General features: G+C 37.6%; 2 protein-coding genes across 2 annotated transcripts; both read right to left on the reverse strand.

Annotated features, from left to right (window-relative positions):
* Positions 1-2,287: 2,287 nt before the first annotated feature.
* LOC131316408 (ycf3-interacting protein 1, chloroplastic) lies at positions 2,288-10,828 on the reverse strand. The gene is made up of 6 exons (XM_058345755.1): positions 10,313-10,828; positions 9,852-9,896; positions 8,851-8,964; positions 4,105-4,185; positions 2,619-2,789; positions 2,288-2,523 (listed from the first exon to the last, which is right to left on the reverse strand). The coding sequence occupies exons 1-6, from the start codon at positions 10,616-10,618 to the stop codon at positions 2,434-2,436; spliced, it is 807 nt and encodes a 268-aa protein (XP_058201738.1). The 5' UTR covers positions 10,619-10,828; the 3' UTR covers positions 2,288-2,433.
* A 3,077-nt stretch (positions 10,829-13,905) lies between these two features.
* Positions 13,906-21,323, reverse strand: LOC131316346 (coproporphyrinogen-III oxidase 1, chloroplastic). The gene is made up of 8 exons (XM_058345676.1): positions 20,591-21,323; positions 19,966-20,041; positions 17,378-17,472; positions 16,858-16,941; positions 15,589-15,676; positions 14,601-14,725; positions 14,399-14,497; positions 13,906-14,279 (listed from the first exon to the last, which is right to left on the reverse strand). Exons 1-8 carry the CDS (start codon positions 21,179-21,181, stop codon positions 14,208-14,210), a joined length of 1,230 nt encoding a protein of 409 aa, XP_058201659.1. The 5' UTR covers positions 21,182-21,323; the 3' UTR covers positions 13,906-14,207.
* Positions 21,324-22,149: the final 826 nt, after the last annotated feature.

Consider the following 22,149-nt stretch of genomic DNA (forward strand, 5'->3'; position numbering starts at 1 on the left):
GCAAACTCGGTTGCGTATACGTTTCTGGATCGACTGGACCGAGCACAGCCCAAACCATACTAGAAGCGGGGCGAGATTGACCCGTGGCCGAACGGACCACTGATCAATACTCATCTCCCTTCACAAGATGACCAACGATGTTTTTCGACTCAACAGGACTGTTACGCCTTCCTATAGTGATATTTGATTTGCTTATAACTATTAGTAGAAACTCCATTTTAGTTGTCGTCTGTTTTGACAATATTATATTTCTTTCTAGTTTTCGTTATCATAGTCAAATTAGAATTCTCCTTTTTTGGCAATTTTCATCTTCCTTTCAATTAAGGCTTGATTTGTCTTCCTATTTCGTTTAGGATTTCTACAGTCCTATAAGGGTTACTGTAAGCCTTAGGACTAGGGACTTTTAGATGTTTATGAATGAAAATTGAGGGTCTTCTTTATTTGTGTTTGTGTTTCAAAAGAGAATCTTTAACATAAGCAAGTTCGTGATCTCTTTTTGCAACTAATTTCGTAAAAATGGGTTGCAATGCATCAAAAGTGTACAATTTATGCTTGGTAAAAAGCGTGACCTAGACATCAATATTGGTTGGGCAAAATGGTCCGGGAAATTTATGCCTTTAATGCTTTATTTGTAAGGGGGCCAATGTATCAATGATTATACCCGGTTTTTGAACCAAGCATCGGGTTAACGTTCGAATGCCGTTTAATTAATTAATTAAATTGGGCCAACATATGGGCTATTGCGGATTGAAGGTTTATGGGCCATGATATTCAATTAGTCTTGGGCCCAATTATTTACTTATTACTTATTCAAAGTCAAATTGACATGGCCCATGAACCAGCTATTGCGGATTGAAGGTTTATGGGCCATGATATTCGATTAGTCTTGGGCCCAATTATTTATTTAGGAAAAATGACGGCCCAGGACGTGTTTTAATAATTAATATCCGTCAAGGACATACTGAGAACATTTGTTAATGTTGAAAATGTTCTTGGCGGATATTAATTATCAAAACACGTTATTGGTCATCATTTTCCCAATTTTTTACTTATTTGAAGTCAAACATGACCCAAGGTTTATGAATTGGATTGGTTTAGCCCATAAAGTATGGAACCGGTTTGGATCATGGGATAAAGCCCACAAATTAAGGACTTAGCTATGGCCAAGGCGGTGATTTCCCTCCAAGTCAAATGGCCCCATGATCACCTTTTACCACGGAAAAAGGGAGCGGAGAAATCAACCATGTAAGAACATCTCTAGTGGTGGTGTTAAAAATTGTGCGTTATATGACATAAACTGTATAAAGTGGATCCTTATTTTTGTTTGTTAAGCGTATATAAATTTAAGAAGTGAATGTATGTTGCAATTGTGTAGTTAAGATGTGTGGTAGTGTGAGTTAAAAGATATAAAAATATGTGTGTGCATGTGGACCCATCATCTTCTCTCTCTTCCCTCTCATCCCACCCTTTCTCTCTTCAACAGCAACATGATAGCGGCATCTCTTGCAGAAAGTTGTCACATGCAGCCCCCTCTCCTCTTCTCTCTCTCTTCTCTTTGTATTGTTAGTAAATTTGTTACATTTGTTACAGTTAACCACACAGTTAGCTTTTATTAAAGTTAGCCAAGTGTTAACAACCCCACTAGGAAGCCCAAACTAGAGTTAGTTAACTAAGTCAAAAAATTTCTGACCAAACCTCACCCTTAACTCTTACAACTAGAGATGCTCCAACCCATGATCTCTAATAACTTCTCAATCGCCTATAACCGCCAACTCAAGCATGGAAGAACAATCATGTGTACTCTACATAAATAATGTTGTCAACTCAATATGTACTCCCACGTCCTGATTCGTTTGTTCATTTTGAAGAAAAAAAATTCAATTTATTAAAAGAGGATAATTATTGCACTTTTTGAACTTTAACTTTCCAAAGAATACCTTTTTAAGTAAAGTTGAACTTATCACATCAATTCAAAAAGATAGGGGGCAAAGTAGAAATCTCATAGGATGTTTCCTTTTGAGTCAGATTATGCTCATGTGTAAAAATGTAAAATGCAAAGTATTATCCATGTCTATCAAAATTGGAACTCATAAAAAATAGTGCAATTTTAAGGGGTGCCAATGTGATGATTTGAATAGCTACACTATAGATGTAACACTGTACATGCAAAACTTGCAAGCTAGCCCATGTAGATGGGACCATGGGTGCTTTTTAAGTTCATCTAGTCTTAGGTTCAACTCTCTTTACCCTCGCAAATCCACTAAAATATTGTATGAAGCTCTTTCGATTGATCAAAATCAATCACCATTTATTTCTCCATTCCGATATACATACGCACGTGGAGTTTTAACACTTCTTTTTTTGAGAGTTTTAACACTTTGATCATTCATTCAAAGCCAAGAGAATATACATCAAAACTTAATGGTAAAATTGTTACTGGAGAGAATTATAGAAGAGAATTAGCACTACAGAAATACCAATTATGACTGGAAATGCTGTCACTAGGTATAGTGCTCCAAAGCCCTGCAACAGATTCAGGTAAATACGTCAAAATAAAATTTCATCATTGAAGATAGGTACAGAACGAATCCTACTGTTTTAGTAGAGAAGAAACAAACCAAAATTGAAGGCAATTCGGCGTCGTCAGAGACGTCAGTTTCCTTGATATCAGCAGCTGAATCCCAATCGATATTCAGTCTCTTAGCAGCCACTTCAGGCTCAATACCAGTGTCTGTAGTTTTCGCATATGGGGATTTGCCCGGCTTCTTCTTCTTCTTCGTTACTTCAACCTATCCAGCAGACATAACATAGATTAAATTTCCACGAGGAACCAATGCCATGATGGGGTCTCATATGCATGCAAAAGGTGAAATTAACATCATCGGATCAGGTCAAGTAGAAAGAGAAACAAATTGCATCATGGGTGTGTCCGTTCTTCCATCGTTAAACACAAGGCATTGGTTGCCCTCACACAAAAGTTGACTCAAATTTTGACACAAGTTTTGTGAGGTACCCATTTTGGAGTCCCACACAAACAATCGGAGCCATTCAATTTGTTTAAAATGTATTTTAAGAGTTCCCATAAAAAATCAACTCATTCAGATAATGGTAAGTGCTTGATCGGTTCATTCAGTTGATTCCTATCAAATTTTACAGGATAAAACTCAAATGAACCGATCATACTGATATCGGAATGAGTTGATTTTTTACGTGACCTCTTAAAAACATATTTTAAACAAACTGAATAGCTCCAATCATTTGCGTGGAACTCCAATTAGTTTTATGTCAAAATTTGAGTCAACTTTTGTGTGAAACCGTACAGATAATATATAATCAGATCGGACCATATAGAAATTATCAATGCCTTCAGGTATAGTATGAAACTATACAGCTGCTCTCTCAATTTCGCCTTTTACATTCATCCTGGACAAACACTCTCCTTTTTGAAAGAGAATTCGCTTCTTATGAGTTTAGACTAGTGCCAACTCATTCGGCAAGATCTGAAGATCTAGGTATATCCATATATGGATGGTTATATTGATGTCAGTGCAACAATGAAGCCAAAGCAGAAATTTTGAAATGCTAGGATTCCCAATGAATCTGCAATACTATTACTGAGAAACGTATTGTTAGAATACACAAAAGTCATACAATTGCGTTTATTTTTGATGGCACAAGCACGTCTTTCCTAGAGCGTAGTTCGCTAGTCATGGTTGCATAATGATGGAAGTACATCTTTGCTAAAGCGAGCGGGGGAAACGATATGCATCATGCACACCACACCCTTAAATAAGACGAGACAAAAGATGGATATATTTCCATGCATGGTACAACTCTCGTGTTTTAGGCATGGACCAATTCACCCCAAGTCACTTAAAAATAGCGAAAAAAGGCCTCGTGGTTTTGGGCTAAAATATTACTCTTAACTCTTCATGTTAGCCAGCAGCAACCCTAGGAATTTGTGCACTTAGGGTCACTAATAAGCTTAAATATCAGAAAAAAACATCTACACTAATGAACATTCAATCCTTAAAAGCTCAACTAAACTTCTTAACTCATAAGTAGATTAAACCAAAGACACAATAATGCTCCTAAAGGGCATACCTCTAGATTAGGCCATTGGGCCATCTCTTCAGCCAGCATCCTAAGAGCAACCCGATTCTTCGGTATTTTTCCTTCATTGACCTATAAAATTTTGAATCACAGAATAGAGCTGTTAATAAGAACCCATCATTGCAGAACAATCATGTCTTAGGTCGTATTCCCATTTGATTTGATATTTAACTGCAGAATAATCATGCCTGCCTCCATCCAGATAAAACCGGCCCAATGTGGTATTTCACCACTGACGTGGATGGAGTTTACTAATTTATTCCATACGAGAATAAGCAGCCAAATTTCCCAGCTTGGCCGTGCAATCAACACACCTTTAATGTCTAATCTTGTAGACAGACTTGGACCATATGTAAACAAAACTTCTCCTATGATTTCCGTTCCAAAAGTTTGAAACAACTGAATAAATAGTTAAATCATTGTTCCTGTAGAATTTGTCATCGTCATGATTAATTGATTTGATCTTTCCTATTTGAAGAAACATATAGGACACTGAAATCTTGCTATTTCTTACTTAAAGCAGACATATTACGAATTGCACCAATCCAATGTATAGTAGAAAACTGTGTTACAAGTAACTGCCATTGAAACAAGACATATAGACCTGTTTGGCATCCACATGGAAGCTGCTTGAGTTTCCACATAAAGCTTGCTGGGAGAACTAGTAGGGATAAGAGATGCAGGAAAGAAAAGTACAAAAAATGAACATGGTCATGTCAGAAACTATTCCAGTACAACTGACTTGGCTCTTATTAATTAAAACATCAAACTTCCTACGAGATAGCACCAGCTATAGAAGCCAAAGTGTTACCCAAGTTTGATATACTCCTTCAGGCTAGAAGGTATCTCAGTCAAATCGGACCAACCAATAGCCTATCATAAGTATCTATGAACCAGACCTTTCATATATCTATGACCATCTTCAGAGTGTACTAACCACATTTTGCATTTACTTAAATCAAGGAATAGAAAAAAAAACTAATTAAACCCTTTGCCCACCACCAGTTAGACTTGTTACCACTACGATACCGACTCAAAATTTCACTATTTTCCAGTTTTTTTCTGCAGGAGCATGCTCAATGGCAGTCCTAGTTGAAAATTCAACAGAGAAATAGAGGTAAAGCAGCCACTTTCAGCTTTTAATTTTTTATTTAAAACTGGAGGCCCATGTAGGTAACTGGCAACCCTCATACTTTGCTGGAAAAAAACAGTACGCCTCAATCAAATGAAGGGCCACAATCACTACTCCATATGATTTTACCTTAGAAAAACAGCCAAGGTCTAGCCCTTAATATAAGACCTAGGAAACAATAAATTCTATTAAAAAAGCACAAGGTAGTTGTTTTAACTTTAAAAGAAAAACAAATCAAAGTCCAGCCCTTAAAACCACGCCCCCCCCCCCCCCCCCCCCCCCCCCCCCCCCCACACACACACACACACACACAAAAACACTAATGTTATTAGTGGGAGCCAAGAGTAACTATTTTCACATAACAAAACTTCAATCCATCTCTAGCTCTTACTAGTTAATACCAAGTCTAGAGGGGGGAAAAAGTCCTATTTATCCGAGTAAAGGCCCAAAGTAATGGTTAGTTGCTTCTTTAATTGAATCACAGTTTATAGTATAACCAAAGTACCAAACCAAACTAAATTCAATAACTGGTTATAGTAAAACCAAAATAAGCCAAACCAACCCTTGTGTCCCAATCAATAGGGTTGGCTCCATGGTTGTTAGAATCATACAACTCACAAATCGTATCGTACAATTCTACATGATTTGGTTAGTCTTGGATACGAATAGGTACGTGGTGTGAGTGTGAGAGCATCACCGCCACCCTTCCACCCCATGTCGTAAGTATGTGGTGTGGGTGCCAGAGTGGGTGCAAAGCAAGAACTGGAGAGCATCAATTTTCGAAAGACTTGAAATCGGGAGCAGTCAAGAAAGTCTGTAACAAATAAAGATATAAATTAATTTTATGTTGAACTTTTGCATTTGTCAGAAAAGGTATGTAGTTTTTTTTTTTTTTTTTCGGGGGGGGGTGGGGGTGGTTTGGTTTTACACACTATATCCATACCCAACTCATAATTGGAGAGTTCATAGGTGGAAAAGAGATGGAACTCCAGTTCCTTCGGAAATGATAAGATCTTTGGCACAAGAAGAGGGGGTTGATCCGTGTCAGGTTCTTACCCATACGCAATCCTTTGTACAGGCGTTGGGGCGAGCGGACGCTAAGATGGAATAAACCTGCTAATATGCCCAACGTCCCTGCTGCAATATGATGAGAGGCTATTTTGTTGAACCAACACTTGATGTAGTGGCCCATATATATCAACAAGTGATATAATTCTGGTAAATAATCACCTTCTAAGTAAGTACGCAACAAGAATTTTGAAAAAAGTACCTTGGAAGATCACATGCTTTAGAGGAGAAGTTAACAAGTTTAACACTCTGACATGATGTTCGACAAAGATTCTTTCCATGGATCATGAAGTGGAAGATGCCCACTTTGAGTAAACAAGCAAGAAATCAAGTGCAACTTGCCAACACTTTGAATAAACAAACAGGAAATAAGCACAACTTGCCAACATGTCACTTGATGGTTGGCCAAAGTTAAAACTTGCTTGGAATACATGAACACAAATTACAGCGCATTTCAAATTGAAAACGTCAGTTCGCTCTCAAGTGCACGATCATCCAACCTTGTTGAGCAAATAATGTGACTAAGTTTCACCACCACCACTCCACAGCTGCCATCTCCCTACACCACCGGTCCACCACCACCACCACAACGATGACCATCATCGCCCCCGTTGGCAACACCTTCCACCACAAGCAGCAACACCTTCCACCACAAGAACCATCCCACCTCTTCACCAAAACCTTCCCTCTCCCCACCCACCCCTCCTCCACAACCACCACTGTTGCCGTCCCTCCACCACAACCAACACTACCACAGCCACCAATATCTCTCCACCACACAACCACTTGCCACCATGATCACCATCTCTCCACCACCTACCACCATGACCATTGTCACTCCACCACACTACCCTATCCAGTAACGACCCCTCTACCACCACCACCAAAACACACGCAATCATTAATAAAATTAAAAGAGGACAATTGAAATCCATATGATCAAATTTTATTTATCTCATATCCAACTATTTGCTCAAATTCAATCCTTAAATTTCTATCAAAAACCTTTTCTACTTAAAAAAACTCAGCACTCAAGTGTCAGTAATTAATTTTCAGCCCTCTACTTATAGTTATTAGTTTTACCTTAAAGCACCTATATGTTAATACCTTCGTGTAGTAAGGTGCTGCACTCATAATGAGGTACATCTAAGAACCAGGTTTCAAGCTGGGCAAAAGAGTACCTTTTATCAAGATTTGAGGCTGGTTGGAGAAGCTGAAAACTACAGGCAAACTCAGAAGATGCTTGTTCCTACAATTTTTCCGGTACATGTCCATGAAGAAATCTGCTTAACGTGTCTAAGTTTTGGAGGCACAAAGCAAACAAAAGTGGATCAAATGAAAAGTCCAATATCCATAGACAAGCGGGACAACTCATGAAATGATTCTGTTGTTAAGTTGCTTCTACTCATGAACTCCAGCCCTTTTTTACATCGAAAGGAGGACAGAACGCTCTGATTTAGCAGCATTCATTATGTCCTACTGAACTATGGAAGATCATCCGAAGCTAACAAATAGCTCGAGAAATCAGATTTCTATGGAAAACTTGATCAGTTAAGTGGTAAAAATATATAATATAAAAAATAAAAAAACATGGCCAAGGTTAGCATTCTTGGCCAAACCTTAGGCAGAACGTGCACAAGATAGAAAGCTCTTCTACTTCTAGGGTACCGGCATTAAAGAATTGAACGTTCCTGCCATTAACCTGTTGTGTGATAACACATTTCCCATTTTGCTAAGGGTATTCAAGCAGCAACTATCATAAGTAAAGCTGTAAAGGATTGATGGTTGATTAATTCACACTCAAGCACATGTTTAATAGGAGAGTGTATAAGAGCATCCACAATAATCAAAACTAAAAGGTTGCTAAAGTTAGCAATGTTTGCTCAAAAAAGTGCTCACATTGTAATAACCAAACTTAGCAACCTCTTAGCAACTCATTAAATTTTGACCTTTGAATAACCAAACTTAACAACTTTTACCAATAACCAAAACTCAATAACCAAACCCAATAACCAAATTCAAAACAAAAAAATTAAAAAACACCTCACATTAGAATCGTCTCATCAAGACGAATAATTTGGTGTGGTCGGGTGCGTGATTGGAACTCGTTTGCAATTGGACATAGATGCATTGCGTATTGTGGGGGGTTTTTTTTTATAGGGATACAAAAATAACCAATGTGGAGATCAAGTTTGTTAGGTTTGATTATGAACTAAATGGATAATCAAATGCTGACGTGGCACATTTTGGTTATCGATTTTGATTATTCCCATTGCGGATGCTCTAAGTACTAAATGCCAGTCTGAGAAAGGCAAACCATGCCAATGAATGCAGCATGCTACCAGCCGACCAAAAAATGCACATTTCGGATGGGAAGAATCTCAAAGGGACCAGAATGTCTTCTACAAAAGGCATGCTGTAATGACTACCATTACACATCTTCCCAGACCAAAGGTTTCAAATTCAGAGATTAACGAATAATATGGATCCCTAATGACTAACACATTTTGCACAAAAATACAAAAAAGGAGACTTACTTCTTCCAAGATGGCAGCTAAGTCGTCCCTTGTTGGAGCTTCAGAATCATCAATGCCAAGAAGCCTCCTTCGCTCCACTTCTCTTGGGTCCTCTATCATTATAGTCAATTTTACCTACATGTTGGGGAATACAACAAGGACTGAATAATTAGTGTACACTCAAACAGAGAGATTAGAAATTGGCACACCTATTTGAAGAGCAAGAATTCAGAAGAAAAAAAAAGGGATAGATATATGACATTTAACAGCAGCAGAAATATTGCAGCCGTAAAGTGGCAAAGCAGGTGTTATTTTCAAAGAAGAGCTTTGGCCATGATGGCATTTTGGATTTTTTCCTAACCTCTTAATCACGAATGGCTTTCAAATTTTGCGATGCAAATTCAGAATTGGAAACATACAGAGCAGTCAATAATTGCAGAACTAAACTAACTTAACTAAAGGGCAGCAGTCCGGTCCACCAAAAAAAATGTGGACTTAAATGAAGCCATTGACTATTAAAGTCTAGCAAAGATTTTAACGTTCGGGCTATGACTCACTGGTGAAACTAGTGCGGAAGCTAGATTTAACGGTAAAACAGAATATTTTTACTCAACCATTTTATATCTTAAAACCTCAACATAAAGATTTCCAAACCACTCTCATTAAATAGTGATTACTAAACTAGCATAATAGAACTCCCAGGCTCAATTGGAATCCTATAAAATCCAAAGGCGACCTACTCTACTCGATAGTACCATTAACATCACTACATTTGAAATCAAAAACTCTCAAGATAGACCCAAGATAAATATCCGTTATCCTCCGCCCATTAGGTGGCGAATAATATGCATAGAATACCAAAACAAGTTAGAATTTCAATACATAGCTCCCGATGTTAATACACATGCACGGATATTGGTACACTTTTTTTTTATATCGATACATCCTTTACACATTGGGTAGCATTTTCCTTCTAACAAATGTTGCTTTCAGAAAATAGACCAAATAAGAAGAAAGGTTACCTCACTGAATATCATGTCTCTGTTTTTCCTGAGAAGCTCCAAGACCTAGACAAAAATAAAAATCATAATAAGAGCCGGAAATGCAAGGTCATATACATATAGATTAAAAAAACATCTCTCTTTTTTTATCATGATAAAAATACATATCTATTACTATTACTACAACAAGGGAACACCCCTCTCAACGTGAATCATGGTTATGAAGCCGTCACGCTTATAATTTCCTATACTACCCCTTTTGACTGCCCAAAGAAACTGCCAAGAAGAGCGCCGGGGGGGGGGGGGGTTCTGAGAAAGGGAATTGACACTCATTTCCTTCTCCCATTTTTATCTCAGATTTCATTACACATTATGATCAATTAAAGATTCTTCACTATTCATCTCTTACATAACACCATTAGCACACGCCCGGCGTGTGCCCAGGCGTCTACCATATAGAAATATAGAGAGAGGGGAAATACTCTTTTGATTTGGGCAACGTCTTCGAGGTCTTGGGGACTTGGGTCGTCGTCATCATCATCATCATCATCGGCATCATCGGCGGTGGCTGGGGCGGCGGCCTGATCATCAGATTCGGTGGAGGTAACACGGAGTTGGGTATCTTCCTTACCCACAAACACAAGTCCAGAAATGCTCCTCCTCCTCCTAAGGCCGCCGCAGATGGTCTTTTGGCAATGGTGGTGTAAAGATTGGAGAGAGGAAGTGGAGGGTAATAAGAAGGATGACAGAGGCGGTTGAAGCAGTTGCAAAGCCGTGGTCGTCGGCATCCTTATCCAATGCCTACTGCCTGGTATGTGTCGAAAGCGTTCAAATTGCCAGCTAAACTAAACAACTGAGTGAGTGGAACAGTGTGTGTGTGCGCTGAGAGAGAGAGAGAGAGAGAGAGAGAGAGAGGTGCAGAAAGAGCTACGATTGCATTTTCAGCAACAGAATTGGAAATCTGCAGCGAACAAATGATAGTGTTAAGAGTTCAAGGGGAAGCTTCCTAATTTTTTACTATAAGATTGTGAATGCTAGGTCGTTACATGTAAAATGTTTTTCGGTAAAATATTTTATTTATTTTTTAGTGTCTAATTGTATAAAAAATAAAGAAAATATTTTACATATTTTTCATTTAATTGGATGAAATAATTTATTCTTAAATTTTTTATAAATTATTTTTCGAAATGAACCCATTGTCTTTTACGTACTTCAATTCTAACTGCTTAGTTTCCTCAATCCTTAGTCTGTACCCATATGCTCCGTTTGTTTCGATGTAAAATGTTTTTCATGTAAAATATTTTTTCAAAACATAAATTTCAAAATTTTATTTTTTAGTATTTGGTTGGCACTTAAAAAATACCTCCAAAAAAGGGGACAAAATAGTGCAGAGAGAGAGAGGGGGCTTAAACGGTGGAGAAATCTGAGAATATTGAAATTGAACGTGGTCAGGACTGACAATAGAGGAAATTGAGCATTGAGAATTGCAGTAGAAGGCAGTGGGTTCATTTCAGAAAATAACTTACGGGAGATTTGAGAGTAAGTCATTTTCATCCAATTCATGAAAAATATTTTACCTCATTTTTTACACAACCAAACACCGGGAAATAGGTAAAACATTTTACCGAAAAATATTTTACGCCTAAACAAACAGAGCCTAAATTCCATGTATATTTTTGTCCATTTCTGAAAATAGTTTCATGTGTCAACCAAACACCGAAATTTAAAAGTTCAAAGTTTATTTTCTGAGATAACATTTTACATCAAAACAAACGGAACATTAGTTTTTTAGATTCTGGATTACGTATATAATAAAATAGATTTAACTTGTGAAAATTGAGAGGAGAGAAGGGAAAATAATTGAGATGGAAAGTGGTAGAAAAGAAAAGGGCAAGTTTTACTATTCCTGTAACCTTATTTTGCCATTTCTTCTTTTCTTCTCTCTCAAATCAAACAAGGGAAAGGAAAAAAATTAAACTTTACCTTCTCTTCCCTTCTTTCCGCATGTTCCATACAAAGTATTAGTATTTGTATTTTCGTTTGGATAGCATGTACAATATACATCTTGTATAGATAGTAGTTTATGGGTAAAATCTGAGAAATAGATTCTGTGTTGTTTTTTTAAAGGGCAAATTTCACTCAGACCCCTTGAGGTATCTGACAATGACAGACAGTACCCCTCAGTTTTGAAAAATGACAGAGGCCTCCCTTGTTTCACACTTTGGGTTTCCTCCGTTAGTGAGAGGGATGGAAAAGGCGTGAGAGGGACGGAAAATTTAATTATGACCCTCTAGGATAAAATGATTAGAAAAATAAGATTTTCGCACTGATTCAAACGGATTCAAAATTAGAGCACTTAAATATATGCACTTTATTGGATTCTATGGCTCTCTTAGGGCTCTCATTGAAATCCCTAAAGCCAAAAGTTAATTATGACTATTTAGAATAAAATGATCAAAAAAATAACATATTCGCACTGATTCAAACAAATTAAAAATTGAATCCCTTGCTCTTCATTTGGTTCTATGACATCTTGTAGAAATGAAAAGCAGCTATTTAAGTGTTTCAATTTTTAATCCATTTAAATCTGTGCGAAGATTTTATTCTCCTTACCATTTTTTATCATAAAGGGTCGTAATTTACTTTTGGTTCTTGGTTTTTCAAAAAGAGCCCTAAGAGAGCCATAGACCCATATGAAAAACAGATGCTTAAATGCTCCAAATTTTAAACCGTTTGAATCGGTGCGAAAATCTTATTTTTTGATCATTTTATCTTAAATCATAATTAATTTTGGCTCTAAAGCTTTCAATAGAAGCCATAAGAGAGCCGTAAAATCAAATGAAGAGCAGAAACAAAAGTGTTTCAATTTTCAATCCGTTTGAATTTGTGCGAAAATATTATTTTTTATCATTTTATCTTAGAATATTATAATTAATTTATGGCTTTAGGGCGTTCAATGAGAGCCCTAAGAGAGCCGTAGAAGCAAATGAAACAGCTCACATCCTTCTCTGTCCCTCTCACGCCTTTTCCGTCCCTCTCACTAACGGAGGAAACCCAAAGTGTGAAACAAGGGAGATCTCTGTCATTTTTCAAAATTGAGGGGTACTGTCTGTCATTGTCAGATACCTCAGGGGGTTTGAGTGAAATTTTCCATGTATTAAATGTTCACTCTGCAGATTATTATGATAATTGCTAAAGCTTGCCAATCACTATCAATAATCGTCAAGAAAATATTGACAATTTGTCAATCGGTATAGATTATTGCATAGCAAGAACCATTTTTACTAGTACGATATGTATTTATGCACGAAACGAAATGTCTAATAGCACGCTTCGCGTTACTGCATAACCTATCTTAATCATGCAAATTGCAAACTTGCATGATTCGTTGCATGACCCATAATTGAAATCTGTAATGCAAACATGAAATACATAAAAAGAATTGAAATTAATTTCATTGAACAAAAAATGACTTTGTCATACAATCAACCTCCTCGGATAATCTCGTTCTTATTTCAGCGTTTCTTTCCAATGACAACTAGGAAGAGGCAAATAAAAATTTTCACCTTTAAATTCCAGACAATAGTTAACCTAAAATCTATTCAAAACAGAGTTTACTTGTAAGAAGCTTCAACTTGTCCCTAGGTCTCGGATTCAAAATCTTCTTTGCACTATAAACTCTTGCCTCCCGACTTTAATCAAGCCCTGTATTAGTGGATGGTGGAATTGATTCCGAAGATTTAGTTGAGGCTATAAAGTCTTGCCTCCCGACTTTAATCAGGCCCTGTATTAGTGGATGGTGGAATTGATTCCGAAGATTTAGTTGAGGCATCCGTAGGCCAAACAATCTGAGTCATAAGAAAAGGGAAGAAACTTGAAGTGCATAGTTCTTGATATACAACCCCTAACCCCTTGATAAACTCCAAAGTCCCTCGTGAACTGTTGGATTTGCGGCCTTTGATAACCAGGAGGTATGTACAGTCGTTTGCTTCAAGAAGCACAACTTTAATCGCAGTCCTTTCCATTAATAACCTACGATCTCAGATTAAATTATATCCGATGAACACAGATGACGTTCACATAAATGATAGTAATTTCTTGAAACTTTGCTCAAGCAGCACTACGATTTTAGCATCATTTCAATCTACATATCCTGTAAGAAACGGTTAACCAAGCCATCTCTAAAAGCCCAGAATTCGCTGCTAAGCTCTGTCACCTATAAATAGATTGCCTCAGATGAAAACAACTTACAAAAAATGGTGCTTAATAAACAGCGCAGACAAGGAAGGGAAAAGGTAGGGAGAAAAAAGAAAAGGAGGAAGTGAAAATACAACGAAATAACACCGTGCGAGGAAATTTTTCTGAAAACTGCTAAAATCACTGGACCCATTCCCTCGGATTGATGCAAGCATCCAGTAGTTTCCATTCTTCACTACCCTTTTCTGGTTTCTGCACACAAGACATCGAATCCTTTCATTAGAACACCACAATAACTTTCATCTTTTTGTTACATCTGGAGTTCAACTATTCTCATGTTAACCAGATAACGTTGAATAATAAAAGCTTACATGGTCATACTCCCACCGGGCAGTCAGCGGAAGAGAAACAAGAATACTCTCGATTCTGCCTCCCGTCTTGAGACCAAATGTTGTCCCCCGGTCATAGACCTTTTCAAAAGCAAGGGAAAAAAGAAGGAAAACCAACCCACATTATAAAGTTATAAAATGTATATGTATGGGAATTTGCAGAGCTAGTTTTGAGGTATGATACCAAGTTAAATTCTACATAGCGCCCCCTTCGTAATTGCTGCCATGCCTTGTGCTGATCAGTGAAAGGCAAATCTTTTCTCTTCTCTATTATGGGTATGTATGCAGGAACCACAGAGTTTGCACATTCTGCAGATATCACCCAACAAAAAATAAGTACATTACAAGAAGGCTTTCCATATCCAGGTAAAAACAAAACTGACTTCTGTACATGGCTTGGGTGTTGGTGTATGTCCAAGGACAAGTCAAACATATAAATGGACAACACACTAACTGATAGGTCCCCAAATTTGGATAAGGGTACAGGGATAAACTAAGCAATAATTTAGCAATATATTAATTCATACAAACATGAGTTGAAATGTTCACCAAGAATGTCTGTTTTTATGAAATGTTGTACCAAAAACATGGTTAAGTTAATTAAGGCTCCAAAGTCCATACTCTTTAATAAGTAGTACACCTTATTAAACTTTCCTTATTCAACTCCGCCCAAAAAAATAGTACGAGTACATTACAACACTAAGTGCATGCCATAATTGCCCAACCCAAAAAGAGAAATACCATATGTGTGTTACAATAGCCAACAAAGCCGGCAGGAGATAAATGCATCAAAACCCATGTCCAGCTTTAAAATATTATGTCTTGTACATGCATAATTATTTTGTGCTCCAGGAGCAATGCTCCTCACTCTCACAAAAGTGTTTGGGCTTCACTTCCAAGTGTGTGGACCCCACACACTTTTGTGAGAGGGAGGAGCATGGAAAAATCTCTCCTTGTACATGTCCAATACCCAATACCCACACCGGTCTCGTAGCGTGTCAACAAAGGTGTTCTCCTCAGAATGGCAGATCCATGTGACAAAAAAGTAACCCTCACAGGTTTATTTCAAAAGAAGAATCAGGCATCCACAAAGATGCATTTGAAAACAACAATTTCATCAAAAGAGAGTTTTTTGTTTTTTTAAACTTCAAACAGACACCTTAAACAATTACCAGTGGCAAAAGAAAGCAGCATCTCCTGGTCACAGTCATTAAGATCATCAAAAAATATTCCTCCAAGCCCTCGTCTCTCACCCCGGTGCTGCATATAATGCAAACAGTCAACTTAAAGCTAAAATATGGATTTAACTCTGAAAACCTTAACTTCAAGTCTCAGTCAAGTACAATAAGGTGTCCACATAAGCCATACAACAAATTTAAGACAGCCTTTCTCCACTACAGGAGAAACTGTTATCCTTAATATCACCTACGTAATTGTCAACAACAACGATCCAAAACCTAGTAAAAGTTAGATTTAGTATCAGACAGACTCCTTGTGACAGCGCTGCTAAAAACACCAATCTACACATGCAAATCCCTTTTAAAGTGTGACTTGAGATATATTCACATTTCATAGTCAGACTAAAATAAGTTGGTGATTGCATATTTTACTCCAGGCTCCATCTTTTTTTCTTCTTTCAAGAAGAGGAGAACTTACTCTAACCTGCAAAGAATGCACATACTGGCAACCAATTTGAAGAACGCCTACTCTACCAAAGTTGCCAATCCCATACAGGTTAATGTACCATTTTTATCATTGTTAGTGTACGTACCAGTACTCGCATGTACCATATCTGATATCTCACTTTTGGTGTTATACTGTTATACATCATCAAGATAAACTATATTACGATTAGATAAAACATTGGATGACGACTGTGAGTACGCGTTGTATATATCATTCTAACAAATTTCATGTGTTGTCTGGTGTCAACATGTTTATGGCCAAATGATTATGATAACATTTCAACATGATCAATTGTATACGAAATATTGAACAATTCAAAATTTGAATTTCTAATTCTTTACAAATCCTGCAAATCTTCTTTTAATCCTTCAAATCTTTTCCCAAGTAATTTCAACCAGAATCCCATCACCACTCTTCAAAAATTGGAATGGTTTGCAATGTTGAATTAAATAATGACCCTTTATCTAATTGGGTATACACAGACAATATAAAAGAAGTGTTACGTAAGAAAGATTAATTAAATATAGAACGGTTACTTAAGTGAATCTAACGAGTTGGATTTGTCTATAAGGAGTTCTCTAATTTAAGAGGAAACCAAAATAACACACAACAAAAGGTTCAAACATAGAAGTAGAATTATATCCAAGTCGCATGCAAGCCCTCTCTAGTAAGTTCGTTCTCCAAATGAGAAAATGGAATACACTTATTCTAATACAGAAGCACCGGGTCACAAAAGACATTTATTAAGAACACACCTTGATGTAGAAGTAATCATCACACCATTTCTTGAACCGAGGATAGAAGCTAGAGTCAAATTTGTCACAAGCTCGTTTTTGCACCTACATGAGAAGGATAATGTGAACCTAACCCTTCAGTTTGTTTCGATAAATACTCCTAGGCCAACATTCGTGCACTAGTAAAGAACAAAAGAAATCTGCTGCCAAAACTATTCGAGTGCAAAATGACGGAAATCAATGTTGGCAATTCTTATGTGTTAGATATGAATGTAAAACCACAACTTGAGAATGTAAGCAACAACTTCAGTTGCAATTCCTCCACAGGCTAACTTGTAAGAGTTCTCAGAGTGACTCTTTAACACTTTGAATTCTTGCCTATCAAAAAAAAAAAAACACTTTGAATTCTAAATACGCTATTGGGCTTCTGTTCATTGGTAAGAAAACTGCATTGCCATCTGACAATGGGAATTTTGTACTAAGGCCCTTAGCTTTAATGCCAAAAAACAGAATTCAAGATTTTGATGCATTCTTATAGTACCGAATGGAAGTGCTGGACGTCCTCCTCAAAGATGTATGCAGGTGTCAGATCAGTACCTCCACCAAACCACCATTGTCTTGGTGCTCCTGGAGTATCTGCAATCATTGAAATGAATAATAAACACTGTGCAACTCATAGTGCTGCATTTTGCAAGGCACAAAATGACTTAAAATATAGACATGAATTTAAATTTCAATGTCACAGCCTGAGTGGGACTGTCAATCGGCCAGCCTAAAATGGGTGAATAAAAGAATTACATGACTGTGTTGATGTATTGGGACTATATGGCATCTACAATAACTATGTTTGTTAATGTTCTTGAAAACGTTGATTAGTAATTATAATGGGGCTAGCCAGACCTCAGCTTAAAGTCATGAAAAAATCGCAAAGCACAATCAAAATTGGAGAGAGAGAGAGAGAGAGAGAGAGAGAGAGAGAGAGAGAGAGAGAGAGAGAGAGAGAAGTAAATCCCTAAATTACTAATTTTCTGGAAAATAAGGATTTGAGTAGAAAAGGATCAAGCTAAGGCTCTAATTTATATTTTATAACTCTGCAAAACTGATTACAATGAGTGTTATCACAAGGGGTTCACATCAAAAATATCCAAGTTAGCTGGCAGCTGCACTTGATAAGCAGTATCATTCATCTTGCTCAAAACCTTCCAAGGACCTAATATACTAATAGCCATGAGGCTGCCCTTCTTTCCTAAAATCCATGACACAGGATTCCTTACTTAGACACTAGTCCATGTACCCGATATTACAAAGAGACTAACTTCACATACAAGCAAAAGTTGGGACAAAAAAAAGTTATTTGCTGCTACTTGGAAAATTAGTAAAGGAAAATTTCTCCCCTAATTATTTTGGGGATTAGTTCAAGGCGGTTTTGGAGACACCTATAAAAACATCTAAAAAAGCATCTCATAGTTCCCAATCAAATTTGGATGATTCGAGCCGTTCAATGTGATCAGAACGTGATTTCAAGGGTACCCGCGAGAAATCAGCAAAAAAAAATTGATCGGGAAAGGCTTGATCTGAGCAGTTTTTAGCTCAAATTTGATGAACGATTTAATTAAAAACTGCTCACAACAAGCACTTCCCGGTCATATTTTTTGCTAATTTCTTGAAAGACACCCTTAAAATCACATTCTGCACACATTGAACAGTTCGGATCATACAAATTTGATCGGGAACTATGAGATTGAGATTTGGGGTGTTTTTTTTATATGTTTTCATAGTTATTTAGTTTTTTTGGCTCTCTCTTTTGTAGAAGTTGTATATGGACTTTTTCCTCTTGATCTTGATCGGTTTGAGCTTCGACCAAAAAAAAAGTACAATCCTGTCATGAACGTGAAAATGCAGAAAACCTTACATAGAGCGAAAGCATAATGCAAAAAATGCAAAGATAGAGATTAGAATTGAACCCAAGACCTCCCAAAACCAAGGCTTTCATACCACGTTAAGTTGTCAATTGTCCCAGAAGCTTAAGCTATTAAAAAATGGAATGTGATTTTGGCACTCCATTTTTATCCTATGGCACTCCACTTTTTGTTTTGCAATATCACATGATCAAGACACAAAGTGGAGTGCTAGTGGCTAAAACTGGAGTGCCAAAATCAATTTCCTTAGAAAATATGATCAACAATGTGCATCAAGCTATCATCCCATCCAACGACTAAAACCCCAAAATTCTTCAATCCTTCTCTTTAATCTTCATTCAAAGGGGTCAAAACAAAATTTTACAATTTGTTATGTACACATGAGTGAGTGGACAACCAAATAATCTCCACCATAAGTCTAGCCACCACTTCTTGGTTTTTGCCATTTTATATATATTTTCTAGGTTTATTTCAACCACGGGAGGACATCTATATACAGGAGTCTTGTAAAGCGAATTACATGTAAAAAGGCATGTATGAAAGATACTAGGATGACGCTGAAGATCAAGCCCTGAGAGTCCGCGAAGAACTAATTTCTCAATATTTTGTGTTCACTTCACATGGCCAATAATACAAACCACACTGCATATTAATTCGAAACCTCCTAAACAACCATTATTAAGTAGGAACATATGGATCAATCCTTAGATTGGTGTACTGAAACAAGTGGTGCATGATCCACATCGCAATTTCGGTGATTCCAATGTGATTCTTGCTTTCATCAATTCAATCCAAGATGAGAAGTAATTGCTCAGTGATCAAATGAAATCATGTGTCGTGTCATGAATCAAATGATGTTGATAACAGAGCCACAAGGTCTCCAAAACTCAACTCTCCACAGGATAGAGGAAATATGTCTCAATCCAAAGACTGCAAGGCTCTCCTAAATTGATTTGAGAGTCTTAGGACTATGATTCAGAGTCTAAAAAACTACAGAAGTTTGACCAACTCGAAATACTAGACCTAATAAAAACTGCAAACGGTCAACAAGAATTACAACCCTACAGTCAATGTCCAACTCTCAGAAAGCCTCAATATTTACTGTGGATAGTCAATGGTATATCACCATGCATCCATGTATGTCAATGGATAAAAAAGCAAATGAACTAGTAAAACAACACAAATTTGAAAGAATTAAGTGCATGAGTACCTTTTGGAGCATCAGTCTCAAAATACCGATAATTGAAATGCAACGTCGGGGCAAAAGGGTTCTTTGGATGTAAGACCTGAAAAAACAAGAGTGAGAATATACTAAAAAGGTAAATACCAATTACATAGGTACAAGGATTAAAAAATGATGTAACATAATAAAAAAAAGGGGGGAGGGGATTAAAAAATTATAGTTTGTATTGTGTTCAATCTGTGAACTGTGAAATCTAAAATTGAGAAAATCCATTAATTTTTTTTTTATCAGATGTCCCTGAAGGGAGAGGATGGACTTGAAACAATTAGGTACTACTATATCGTTCGCTGGCAAGACAGTGGTAAAAGGGATGAGAATGGTAACTCTTTGGCCTCCCAATGTACTTGCTGTTTATCTAGATTGGTGGAAACGTGGAACAATCATTCCAAACGAAATGTACATCCTATCGTTTTTAAGTCATCAGATGATAAGAATCATTATCCCAAGTGAATGACCGTTTCATTCCATCTTCATTTCACTCAACCATACACTGCCTTAACTCAACATAAGAACCCAAATGAAATTTTCATGAAACTAAAATGTATACGCATATAAATTCAAGGACAACAAAGTAATCGATGGAGACAATTACCGAGCTGATCCCCGCGGCAAAAAACGGAACAGGGCCGGGTTTCTCCTCCGAACCTGCCGGCTTGGCAGCCCTATAAGCTTCAGGCGGCATAACTCCGTAAACCACAGACACATTCACCCCAGCCTTCTCCCAAACGGCACCGTCCTGCAGAACCCTACTAATCCCGCCGCCGCCGCCCGGCCTTGACCAGACATCCTCCTTGAACTTTCCCCCTCCGTCCACGGCCTCGATGGCGGCGCAAACGGCGTCCTGCGCCTCTCTTATCATCGTCTCGAACCGGGCCCGGACAGAATTGTTGCCCAAATCGGAGGCCGGAGACTGGCCGTCGGATTCGCGGAGGAATGTGAGGGGGCGGTTGGTTTCAGGCCTCTCCTTCTCGATCATTGGAGAGGAAGATTGCGATGCGTGCACTCGAAGAAGGTTGGTTCTTGTTGCTGCTGATGCTCTAAGGGTGGTCGTTAGGGTTCTAGTCCTAGTCCTGCCTAGGGTTGATGGACAAGTAGTAGTAGTAGTGGTAGAAGTAATTGAAGTTGTTGAAGAAGATGAAAATGTAGCAGGATAGGTAATTGGAAAGGTGGTGGTAGTTAGCATGGCTGTTTATCTGTATGGAAATGGAAGTTTCAGAGGAGGAGGGTTGGGTTTTTCTTAGGCTGGGGGTGGCGTTTAGGATAAGGCGGGCATGCCCACAGTATACTTCTGCATACAGTGGGAGAAATCCACAATTACTAGTACCTACCTGCTAGTATTTGACTAGCAATTTCTCAATTTATAGTTACAGGGCTGGGGACGGGGGTGTTTTTTTTTTTATTCTTTTTTCCAAGCAGGTTACATGGCTCGAACCCCGGGTCTCTCGTAAGGAAAGGGCAAAAAAATACCATTGGATTGCCATTTCGTGATATTTTAAAGGGTAAATTTCACTGACCTCCCCTCAGGTTTCTGACAAAGACAGAAACCTCCCCCACATTCCTGAAATTGCACTGTCCTCCCCTCTGCCTCTTGTTGGGTAACGCCTGTTAACGGGAAACCTGATTTTACTTTTATGCCCACGTACTTGTAATGAATAAAATAAATAAGTAAAAGAGAAAAAGCTAAAAAGGACTGAGAAATTATTGGTTGCCCCAAGGGCAACACGTCTACTTTGCTTGGTGGTACTTCCCACCAATAAAAATTTGCCTTCTGGGTAAATTGTCAGTCAGCAAGTCTAGCCCCATTGACGCATTAAATCCACTGACACACGTTCTTCTCTCCACACACCCTCCTCTCGTTCCAAATTTCAATCCATTTGAATGGGCGAGAAGATTTTATTTTTTTTATCATTTAATTCTAAAGGGTCGTAATTAAATTTTGATTATAGAACTCTCGTTGATTAGCCCTAAGAAAGTCGTAGAATCAAATATCTCTTAGGACAAACCAACGAGAGCCATAGAGTCAAAATTTAATTATGACCCTTTAGAATTAAATGATCAGAAAAATAAAATCTTCTCACCCATTCAAACGGATTGAAATTTGGAACACTTAATTTTTCAACCTTTAGTTTATATATTAAAAAATATGGTTAA

The sequence above is a fragment of the Rhododendron vialii genome, chromosome 2a (genome assembly GCF_030253575.1).
Source record: "Rhododendron vialii isolate Sample 1 chromosome 2a, ASM3025357v1".
In the NCBI taxonomy this organism is placed as follows: Eukaryota; Viridiplantae; Streptophyta; class Magnoliopsida; order Ericales; family Ericaceae; genus Rhododendron; species Rhododendron vialii.